The following is a 12,343-nucleotide window of genomic DNA, read 5'->3' on the forward strand; positions in this document are numbered from 1 at the left end:
TCATAGTCAGCAGAGCTGAACAAGCTCTCAGCTCACCATATGCAGGTATCTTAGGGTGGGATGAACTGTTGTTTCTCGCCACTGACAATAAGGGGAATTTGAATGACCAGCTCAGATACAAGCATGTACCCTGCACACGCACATATGAATCCCACCACGAAGACTTCTTGTAGCTGCCGTCTGCTCCCATCTATTCCAGGAGCGACCTCTGCTGCCTTAACGGTGCTGGCTGGCACAAGAACCCTGCTGTTGTACATAAAGAAATGTTGAATCTGGCAGACCACTCAGCCAGCACATATGTCTGCATGTTGGCAAAACAGCTCAGTTCATCAGGGGTCAGGTGGTGACCCAGGTGACAGGCCACCCACTGAAACCTGTGACACAGATGGCTATTGTCCCACTGCTACAGAAGGTCTGGACAGGGACCAAAGCTTTAGTTCCCTCCCATTTTCCAGACGTGCTTGCTGCAGGGTAGTTGTTCATTTGGTGTTGGCTGACAGGGTATTTCTGTGCTTCTGCAATAAGAGAGAGGAGAAAGGTTTGTGACCCTCCAGGTGCAAATTCCCTCCTTGGGAATGATCCTGGATATCACAGTAGCACACACCACCCCCTGCTAAAGCATTTGATACTACATTGCAGAACAAGCCTGTTGAGAACAATATCAAGAGGGCACACCCTACATGGAGTACAGTTGCCAGGTCATTGCTGGCAAGAAATAGAAGCTATTTCAGGTTGAGTGTTGCAGGGACAGACTGTAGGTCTGAGAGTATCGCACATGCCTCTCCAAGGGCTGGAAGTAACATGTACAGATCTCCTGATAACTGATAAGCAAGTATGCAGCTGTGAAGCTAGGAGCCACTGGGTAAGAGGGATGTATTCAAACTATGCCTGAACACAGCCAACTGACAACATCAGGGATCCAAGCCTTACTGGCAGAACAGGGGATGTGTCCTGGCAAAGAATGACACTGAAAAGGATTCAAGGATTAAGACAGATAAGCAATGCAGCATAAGCTACCAGAGCAATGGAAAAAAAAAAAAAAAAGCCTTATATGATCCTTAGATATGATATATAAGCAAGGGAAAGCTAAATATATAGGAAAGGATGCCACCAGGACTCTGGGTTATGGAATTCAGCCACGACTGCTGCAGGCTATGACTGAATATCATCCTGCCTGCTAACTTCCCCAAGCGCCCTCTTCAAATTGATGAGGGTCTTTGTTCTTTCTGCTCCAATGAGAAAAGTGGCAGTGAATAGCTGGGAGGTGATTTCACTTTGGGAAGAGCACTAGCAAATCCATTACACAACATGGATATCAGCATCCTAAACACCATGTGATGAGTCTGCAGGCGGTTCAGAAAGGACACAACTGCACAACAACTCCAAGATTTAAACTGCTCAATCTATTTAGCTTAATAAAAGGACTGATTGAAGAAAAATCATTATATAAACTAATGGAGAAGGTTAGAATGAGAAGTGAAAGTCAGACATGCAAATTAGACATAAGGCACATGTTTTTAACAATGAGATGATTAATCATTGGAACTAATGACCAAGAAAAATGTGAAAGCTTCTATCCGAGTGTCTTCACATCAAGGATGCCTTATGCTTCAGTTAAATTTAATTTACAGTGTTCAGTATAGGGTCAGTCTAGCATAACAGTACAACATAGGGTTACACAGGAAATCTGATTGCCACTTCTGGTCCTATAAAAGTGACTCTTCCATTCTTTCTGGCATTTGAAGTAGTGGAACCAGATTTTAAAACAAATTGGGCAATCAGGTTCTCACTGTGTCTGAAACTTTCTCTGATATCATGTGACAATTTATCACCCGTTTTACTGTGGACGCAATTTTAATTTCATAGTTCTGCCATTTCACTTGTGGTGGACCTGAAACTTGTTGTACACATTTTGGAGGCTTCAGAGAGTTATTGGTGGGGGGATAACATCACACAGTTTTGCTTTCAACAGAATCATATTAAAAGTGGGACATAATATAAGACATCATTTTTTCCAGCCCAGCTTTGCAGCAAGATACCTTTCAGCATTTTCACAGCAACTATTCTGCATGTTGGTGATTTCTTAATTCCAAAAGCAGATGCTTGTACCACCTTTCCAAAAGCTCCGTGTCCAAGAGATTTTCCTGTAAAGAAAATAAAATGGAGAAATACATCCTAATAAACAAGAAATCTTGTCAGCAAATGCCTTCAGGGATAATTAATTGAAAAAAGTGCTTTACAATGAGTCCCACATGTATATTTCCAACATATGGGTGTTTTAGGTTTTTTGTTTGGGATTGTATTTGGGGGGGGATTTTTTTTTTAAGAGTAAGCAGACAAACCAGAAGAGTCATCAGAGGGAATAAGTGATACAACTGAAAATTATGCTAAATGAATGCAACCATTCAGTGACTGACCCAATTTTTTCAGTCTAGCTCTGCCAGAGGAAGATTTGCTCCTCTTTTCCCTGAGCACACTGCACCATGCAGCAGGCTGTGACACTGCTAGTTATGTCCCCAGTAACACAGGGCCTCCACCTGAAGTCACACACACAGATGCAGCTTGCCATAGACTTTGGTAATTTTTACAAATGGAATTCTTCCTTCTCAAATAAGTTGCCTTAAAATTATCTTCATTCCAGGGAGGCAGCAGCAACTTCACATTGCAGCCCCTGGAGCACATGCACAACCCCCTGATTCTCTTCCTTAGCAAGCCCTTGTAGGCTGAGATCATGGAGTGGTGACAAGCTGCGTATCTGTGCAAATGAGATCCTTACATTTGAGAAATGAAGTCTTGGGAGATCCAGCAAGAGAGGACTTGCAGTGGCAAATCATGGGTTTGCTCATGGTGGGTGTGATGCTTCCAGGTGTCCAAGGGCAATTTGTGCTGTATCATCATCATGCTGCTACTGAGCAGACCCCAGGAGAAGAACCCAGAGGTCCTTGAGATAAATCAGTGGGCATCAATAAAATTCTCCAGCAGCAGAATCTGAGTGTCCTCTTTCTTCATGTTCAGAACCAGGTTAATTTCTCCAAGGGTACACTTATAACTTTTCTAGAGTGCCAGTCTTATGATCTTCACAGCCCCCTTCATGATTTGTTAGTGTTTGAAGCAGGGAGTATTGACCACCTCTTTGTCACTGTGCTTATGTGGACAGGCTTGTTTGCCTTTGCCCTTCTCAAATGGCTGGTGGAGTTTTGATCAGAAAGATCTTGTCAGCATATCAGCTAGCAACAAATTTTATTTCCAGGTAACTATTTTCAGATTGTATTTGTGCTTCTCCTTCAGCAGAATCCAGTCACCTAAGTGGCTAGCAAGAGTATAGCAGCAGGCTTTGTGGTATAGAGGAGAAGAACAGAAAATATAGGCCAGCTTTCCATATAAAAGCAAAGGACAATGTGCCATATATTTATTTCTCAGATATGCACGTGTGACATAGCCATCTCCCTAGGACAATTTCCTTTTCCTATGATGGACATCTGTTTGACTAGCTCTCACTTGGACATCTACCTTATTGGTGGCTAGGTCAGAGAAGAATCCCACCCAGACACTTGCAAGGAGAGAAAAAGAGCTGCTGTCAGTTCTAAATTAAATAGTTACTATCTTTTATATGTGTATCACATTTCTAAACTGAAATTCTCAGTATGTCTGTTAGTAGAAGCAAACAGCATATGTTATCAAAGCAATGGAACATGAAGTGGAATATGCTAAGCCAAAAAACCCCCAGAAATTTCTTCCCCCCTAGATGTGCAAAAGTATTGCATTTTTTACAGCAAATAAAACAAACAAACTTAATCTGCATGGCTGAAAAGCATCAACAGACTGAGCCTTGGTTGTGAAGGGCTTAGTGTTTGACACACAAATACAGGTGAATCAGCAAATCTTTGAAAATCTACAGTCCCCTTTTTCAGTTAGTACATACATCTTCTTCATTCAGTGGACGTATAAGAGAAGCAATGTTAAGACTAAGGTCTCAGATTTTTGGTGAATTGATGTTCTTAGTCCTTAATGTATTAACTGTTCATGGTTTCTACACGTTGAAGTTGCAGTTTGAGGTCCTATAAAACCCATTGTACCTTTGTTTAATCCATAGCTTTAATCTCTTTCCATCACTGTTAACTCATTTCCCATATCAAGATAACCTACTTAGTCACCACTTGGAAAACATACCAGTTAGCTCATAAAGCTACACAAAGCTGCTAACCTTTCATAAAGGAGAATGAGCACTGGAAACAACACTTCCTTGTGAAAACAACAGTTGTGATTTAATGGGAAACTGTAATATGACTTGATGTATTAGTCTTTGTTGCTCCGCTATTGTTTGTACCATGTTAAATGTTAGCATCGAATAGGGCTGCTTTAACTTTTCAGTGTATAGATCGAACTCCACAGTCTAGTATGTAGACTGTGCCTATGACTCTAACAGATTGCTCTTGCAAAAGCCTCTTACGTTAACACACAATCTAGTTACAAAATTGGTATGAAATGAAATTCAGGTATGAAATGTTGCAGCATTTACATCTGGACCAAGGAAGAAAAAGGTCCTACTTAAATCTTCTGCACTTGACTTTGGTTTCTTTGGGCAACTCAGAACTCATTAAAGTGAACATATCCCTCAGTCAAGGAGTTTTGAATCAGGAGGTTTCAAATTCAGTCCCGTTTTAGCAGGGTCCTTCAAGCATGTGAGTTGCTGGACTGGGGCATCAGCAAAAACCACTTGCAGACATCGCTCTCCATGTCTGTGGGAAGGCAGAGGCTTGAAGGTGTGTTTGTTTCTCAGGTCCTTTGCCATAGTTTGAGTCATCATGGGTTTTCCCCACATGAGGCTTCATATTTTCCATTACGTTACGTACAACAGCTCTGCGCGTGAAGGAGAATGGAAAGCGCTCTGCTCAGTGCCAGCGCTGTGGGCTTGCAGCGCACAGGAGGGAGCAGGGCTCAGGAAGCTGTCTACCGCTGTGTTTGACGTTGCCCCGGAGCCATGTGGCAACACTCCCTCAGGGTCCTGCACCACAGCGTCAGCAGTGTGTGACCTCTCATAGATTAGGAAGGTCAAGCCCAAGAGTAAGGTGAGAAATGCGTGATAGCTCAACTAACACTTACGCTGGACTGCAATGTTATCACCGACGACACCAACAGTGATTTATAGCACCAGCATTTTTCTGCCTAATGAAAAGATGACATTTTGCTCTCACTCAGACGAATCTATACTGAATGTTAATTATCCTGACTTCAGTGATGCACATACAAAATTTCCTGTAACATCTGTAGCTCTTACAGATGAAGGCAGAGTCCTGTTTATAGGGATTGCATCAAGCTGTGGGCAATGTGTGTTGGAGGAACACATTGCAAAGGAGATGTGGGCTGAAAGGAGAGACTTATTTGCAAAAGTTACAATAAATATGTATCCTGGAGGATAAGTAGGTGGAAAGAGAAAAACAGACATATCTGATGCTGGAAGGGGTTGCATTTCTAAGTAAAAATATTTTTAAAAAACCATAGAAGCACATTTTGTGTTTGTGAGACACTAATCCTCAGAGACTGCCAATCTTACTCAAAGACTGAGCCAACTGCCATGTAAGCAGGACTTGCACAGAGCTAATCTAACATACTGCACATACCCAAATTCTCTGAATCTGGTTCTCATTCATTGTCAGCATTCTTTATTTGTTTACACCAGTTCTTCCAGTTTTAACTCATTCTCCGGTCATCATTCCTCACCTTCAGACTCCAACCACTAACCCTGCAAGATGTGTGTTTCTCCTTGGTGTTTACATTCCATTTCTGCTTGATCCTTTCTGTGGGATTTTCACACAAATAAAGCATCACATAAAACAGCAATCACATTGTCTGCACATCAGGCTCTTGGTCCATCATTGTAAGAAAACTATTTGAAGATTGAAGACACTCCAGCACAAGATTATGTTTCAGCATTCCCAGAATTGTGTATGACAATTAAAAATCACTATCAATATATTTCAGCTGTGCTTAGCCACATCTGGTCACCTTGTGACTTCCAGCAGGCGAATTAAGTGTGATTCTAATTGTACGCATGTTTTAATCACCCTCTGCCCCTGATCCCCGGAGGACAGAAGGAATCTGTTACAGCTCCTAGCTAAAATACAGGGATTTTCTAGACCTTGCTGTTGGACAAATGTAATGCATGCCTGAAAGAACAAACAGTGCTATAGCAACAGGCTGAGCTTATCACTGATATTTTAATGTTGACCCTTTTGCTAAAATCTGTGTGGTTTCTGGAGGGATTCTTCAACTTCAAATTCTAGTCCCTACCCTCCTGCCCTCCTCCTCAGCCCCACACTAGGCTAAGCAAGTAAGGAATGCTCCTAAACCCACGCCTTTCACTGAGACATCTGTGGGCGAGCTAGCTGTAGGTTCAAAGTTTCCATGGATATTTATTTATGCATGGACTCGTGTTATATTCCTTCACTTTATGGTGCACTGACAAGAATGTTTATAAACCTGCAGCACAGGGGGAAAACGGGGAGTGTGCTGGGGAGAGGAAGAAAGGGAGAAACTGTACAGCATGGACTGTGAGGACTCATTTCTACACAGGCTTTTTTTTCCAAATGAGTACATAACCAGGTTACAGGGGGAAGAAAATTATAGAAAATGACCAAGGTCAGACTCCTGAGTCTAGAGAGGGCAGCATCCAGTCAGCAGTCTGATTTGGAAGCCTTTGGTTGTCCTGGTTTTATGTCATGTTTTAAGTAAATCAGCCTGCAAAAAGTAGAGTTCAGAATTCTTGTTTGTATTATCCTTCTATGACAAGGTGACTTGCTTAGTGGATGAGGGAAAGGCTGTGGATGTTGTCTACCTGGATTTTAATAAAGCCTTTGACACCATTTCCTACAGCATTCTCCTGGAGAAACTGGCTGCTCGTGGCTTGGACAGGTGTACTCTTCACTGGGTAAAAAAACTGGCTGAATGGCCAAGCCCGAAGAGTTGTGGTGAATGGAGTTAAACCCAGTTGGTGGCCAGTTGCAAGGGGTATTCCCCAGGGCTCAGTACTGGCACCAGTTCGGTTTAATATCTTTATCGATGATCTGGGTGAGGGGATCAAGTGCATCCTCAGTAAGTTTGCAGATGACACCAAGTTGGGTGGGAGCGTTGATCTATTAGAGAGTAGGAAGGCTCTGCAGAGGGATCTGAACAGGCTGGATCAATGGGCCAAGGTCAATTGTATGAGGTTCAACAAGGCCAAGTGCTGGGTCCTACCCTTGGGTCACAACAACCCCATGCAGCGCTACAGGCTTGTGGAGGAGCGGCTGGAAAGCTGCCCGGCAGAAAAGGACCTGGGAGTGCTGGTTGACAGCTGGCTGAACATGAGCCAGCAGTGTGCGCAGGTGGCCAAAAAGGCCAACAGCATCCTGGCCTGTACCAGAAATGGTGTGGCCAGCAGGAGTAGGAAGGTGATCATGCCCCTGTACTCAGCGCTGATGAGGCCGCACCTCGAATACTGTGTGCAATTTTGGGCCCCTCACTACAAGACAGACACTGAGGTGCTGGAGCGTGTCCAGAGAAGGGCAACGAAGCTGGTGAAGGGTCTGGAGAACAGGTCTTGTGAGGAGCGGCTGAGGGAACTGGGGTTGTTTAGCCTGGAGAAGAGGAGGCTGAGGGGAGACCTTTTCGCTCTCTACAACTACGTGAAAGGAGGTTGTAGTGAGGTGGGGGTCAGTTTCTTCTCCCAAGTAACAAGTGATAGGACGAGAGGAAATGGCCTCAAGTTGTGCCAGGGGAGGTTTAAATTGGACGTTAGGAAAAATTTCTTCACCAAAAGGGTTGTAAAGCACTGGAACAGGCTGGCTGGGGAAGTGGTTGAGTCACCATCCCTAGAGGTATTTAGACGATGTGGTGCTTAATGACACGGTTTAGTGGTGGACTTGGAAGTATTAGGTTAATGGTAGGATTTGATCTTAAAGGTCCTTTCCAACCTAAATAGTTCTATGATTCTATTTTAGTTTTCCTACCTGGAGTCAAAATATACATATGGAAAGTCAGGTAGACGCAGTCAGTCAGTCCTAAATGCTGTAATTCAGTCATGGACCAGGGCACTTTGTATGGAATAGCTCACACCAAACTTGGCAATACATTGTGCTGCGTGTCTAAAACATAGCCAGCTCCTCTTTATCTGTAGTTGCAGGTACATCTTATTCAACCTCTGCAAACCCAAAGTGAAGTATGTCAATATTACCTAGTTTAAGCCTTTCTCTTGCAATTTCCCACTTGCTGGCATCATAAGGCAGACGTTCACATTGCTCGTCTAAGGGGACTTCGTCAGGATCCATTATGATTGACAAATAGTGGTTGGTCTTCATTTCAGAGGAATAAGGCTAGAAAACAAAGAATATTGCAAAATTAAATAGAGGATAAGGGTATCCGTCAGCATCTTCTTGTTTGGATCAAGGGCCCCAAGTTAATTTGTCCACAGAGCTGCATGTTTCACAGCCCAATAGATGGTTTGGTTAAGTGCTCTTTGGTTTTTTTATATATTGCAAGACTTTTTATGTAAAAGAAACTCCTTCCTCTAGCTCTCCTCCTATGTGACATATCAGTTTCTTCAATGAAATCCATGTGGATCTGTATTAACATATGGTGTTATGATACAGGCCCTCTGCACAGTCAAGAGAAATATTTTCAGTAAATGACTAAATATTGCTGATAAAAATAACTTTCCTTCATGATTGTGCAAAGCAAGAAGTGATCATATGCAACAGATGGAGTTCAACTGCCAGTGTTTATTTTTTCCATATACCCAGCAAAGATAGGTCATATGCGGTTAGAAGTTGTGCAAGACTAGTCGTCAGGAGACTAGACATTATACATTTCAGAGACTGTTGACAAATTTTCTTTTTATTTCTTTGGTATAATTTTGACAAATTTACTGAAATTATTTGAGTTTGGAGGAATTCATAAACACCCAGACTCAAACACGTAATATCGAACACATTGTTTCAAATTAATTTGCCAGAAGTTCAGTTTCTACTGAGCAAATGGATTATCCACTTCACATGAGAAGCATAAGGGAAGATGAACCTAATCTCAAAGTTTGCTGCAGTCCCCCCATTTTGAAATGTATTTTCCTTCAAAGACCACCCAGATTGCCATTCTAGCCCACTGGACTTTTCTTGACACAGGAGAACTTACATTTCTGCAGAAAAGGCCTAGTGTTTGTTCTAATTTCCTGGCTATTACTTGGAATTTACGGAAAATCTGTTGAACTAACCCTTTTTGTGTTGCTTTTCTTAAACTCATGCAAACAGCACTGAGGCACAGACACAAACCCACAAGTATATCTACATATTCTGGTTTTGTTGCTCTAACTGCCTCCTGTGACTTTCAACTTTCTTCCTCTACAGCTTTGAAATATGTCCCCAATACATAAGTTTCCAAGCATTTGGTTGAGAAGGGTATTACTACCTGTGTATGCCTTGGTTATACACATAACTAGACTGAAATGACAGTAGCTAATAACTAAACTAAACTAAACTAAACCTCCTGTTTTAGTTGCCTTTCACCATCCCAAACAATCAGAAAGTTAGTCCCAAAAAGGATTGCACTGATGCTTAGGGAAAAGTCAGGTGGCATAAAGCCTGACTCCAAACCATCCACTGACCCTGGACAGGACATGGATAAGCAGGCCGTGGATAGAAACAGGAGCATGTGTAGTGCTCCAGAAAGTGCATTTCTTGACAGATGTTACCAGACTGCTTCTACCAGCCACTTTAGAAGAGCTTTTACTTTTAAGTGGACCCATCCCAGAAAAAGCAACAGGGGAATGGGAAGGTGCAGAGATGTTCGTACGGTTCTTCATTTAAATGTACTGCATATCAAATCTTTGGTGCAATCAGAGATTTGAAACAGCATTTTGAATGATGAAGGATTGTTGAGGATATCATTTAGCCCTGCACGAGTAACAGACGGGCTGTAAGAAAATGCTCTCAGAGAGCATGTAAGTATTTTTTTTCTGTTGTGGCAATGTAATTTGTATATGAAATTTAATTTAGAGCTAATTCCAGACGTGAATCCTTGAGAGTAAAGGTTGGTAATAGAAACACAGAGAATACCATAAACATAAACCAGCACTAGCTGGAAAGGCTCATCTGGAAAGGAGCCTTCACACGTCATCTGATTAAAGTTCCTTGTTCTACAGCAATGATTATTATTTTTATTATCTTTTAACAATCTAACAAGTAAATGTCAAGTTTTGGTATCATAACAAATTAAAAAAAAAAAATCTGCACCCCTTTGCTACTTTTAAAACTTACGTTTTTTCCAAGGATTTGCAGTCATGTTATGAATTGCTTCATCATTACTGAAGAGCAATTAGAACTGGTCCCACTTGCTTTGTAATTTCTCTCATAGCTACAAAGTTTCTTCACAGCTTCAGCTGACCTCTACCTTTCTTTCCCCCCAAACTCCTGTGCATTTCTCCTTAAGAAAGTTTGTGGCAGTAGGAAGGCAGGCAGAGTGACTGCTACCATACCACCCTGGTTTGGAGGGTCCTGCTTGCCCATCGGTCAATAGAAGTACTCCGTGTAAAACCTAAGACACAGGCAGGCCTTAATGCAGGTTGAGATAAAATGGTCTGGTGGGCTGCAGTCAACTTTTAGCAATCACCATGGAGCTCAGCCAGCTGGAACATGATCAGCCGTGGTGGCTGTGAGCTGATCCCTGTGGCACCGCGCTGTGGTCCCTCCTGGGCTGGGTGAAGGAGGGCAGCTAGGGCTCAGCGCTGCTGCGGTGAGCAGTGGGGGAGACAGGGACATGCAGCCATTCCTCATCTCATGTCCTGTAGTGCACTCCGTCGCCGCAATACCTTGCTTCCCTCAAATCCATCTACTCCTGCAAGTTGCTCTGAGATCTTTCTGCACTACTGAGGAATCGTATTTTCTGCTTGTAAGAGATGCTGTGTTTTATCCTGCAGGCACCACGCAGTGCAGGCGTGGTGCTGTTAGCAAAAATGGGCCTTTAAACCATCACGGTCAGTGTTGGACAACAAGGAGGGTCAGCTGCAGGGGCAGTTAACATTATCATGCTGATACAGGACCATCTGCTCTAGAGGCTGCACTACCAAAACTACTTCAGTAAAATATCACTTTGGAAGTGATGTAATTATACCAGACACTGTGTGCAAACCAGACCTCAGCACACTCTGTGAAGATCTGTCATTCCCACTGACTCAGATCTTCAAAGACGTCAAGATGCCAAACACTCACAGCTTTTAAGGGAATGGGAATGCCTTTGGTGGGAGTCAGGCACCCAAATGCTTGAGAGTCTCAAAGCTTTGCGCCCGTCCAGGCTTTGTTTCCTGGCTTACTCATACTCAGCCTTGCCAGTCATGGTTCCCTGGCCATCCATCAGCAGCCTCGTGGTTGCATAGGGAACAAAGGTGAGCAGTAAGTTAAGTCACCATGAGCTCCCTGTCCATTCTTACCCTCTTCAGCTTGCGAATGAAGAGGGTCAACAGAAGCCAAAAGAGTGTCGCAGCCACGCAGGTACAGGTCAGAGTTATTAGCTCCAGGTTTGACCTCTCCGATGTGCCTGGGAAAATCAAGAGGCAAATATTTTAGAAAATTACCTGCAAAGCAAAGGCACTTTATGTTTCTTTGCCATTAAAATAAAATACCAGGAAGGACCAGCTTCTTTTCAATGGGGTATTAATCTGTTTGGACTGGCTTGGAGAGCCTGGAAAAAAAATCATCTCCGCAGCAAAGCTGTTGCATGGAACACAGCAAAACTACATTCAATCCATCCATAAGTTTTCAGCAAAAAAGTCAGCTCTTCTTTGGGGTGCAGGAGGGCAAGTAAACCAGATAGAGGATGGCCAGTCAGATAATAATTTCCTTTTGAGGTGGAAATTCAGCTGCAGGGTATTTTTAGCCACATTTTGTGTGTGTGAGAATGCGTGTGGGCCTGCGCATGCAGCTTCACCCTTCCCCCCCCGCAAGCGAAACCCATCTGGCCAAGCCCACATCCGAGAGAGGGGCAGAGGTCCCGAAAACACTCACTCTCCAGCAGCCTCAGGAGGGGACAGGGCTGCACAAAGCAGACGGCTCTGCTAGCCCTTCCTAGGGGCAATGCCGTGATGCAAGAGCTGCGGCTAACATGCAGGAGAAGCTCTGGGGAGGGCCTGTGTTGGCGTAGACACCAGTGAATGCAGGTGTGACCCGGGGTATGCTGCAGTGCTGCGGCTTGTGTTTTGCTGTCCAGGACATTTGGTGCCTTTCCTTGGGCACTGCACCCACTCTGCCCCAGCTCAGTGAGTTCTTCTGTGCTGATGGCTGAGCCCTGAAGCCACACCTCCATCCCAGCCATGCTGGAA

The 12,343-nt window shown here is 43.5% G+C and overlaps 1 protein-coding gene across 1 annotated transcript in view; it reads right to left on the bottom strand.

Moving 5' to 3' along the window:
* Positions 1-12,343, bottom strand: part of FLT1 (fms related receptor tyrosine kinase 1) — a 113,033-nt gene that overhangs the window by 16,932 nt on the left and 83,758 nt on the right. Inside the window, exons 16-18 of the mRNA XM_086481851.1 lie at positions 11,456-11,562; positions 8,213-8,351; positions 2,040-2,144 (exon numbers count right to left, since the gene is read on the bottom strand). Coding sequence (XP_086337977.1) covers positions 2,040-2,144; positions 8,213-8,351; positions 11,456-11,562 — 351 coding nt within the window. The remainder of the gene's footprint in view (positions 1-2,039; positions 2,145-8,212; positions 8,352-11,455; positions 11,563-12,343) is intronic.

The sequence above is a fragment of the Leptosomus discolor genome, chromosome 1, assembly GCF_034619465.1.
Source record: "Leptosomus discolor isolate bLepDis1 chromosome 1, bLepDis1.hap2, whole genome shotgun sequence".
In the NCBI taxonomy this organism is placed as follows: domain Eukaryota; kingdom Metazoa; phylum Chordata; class Aves; order Leptosomiformes; family Leptosomidae; genus Leptosomus; species Leptosomus discolor.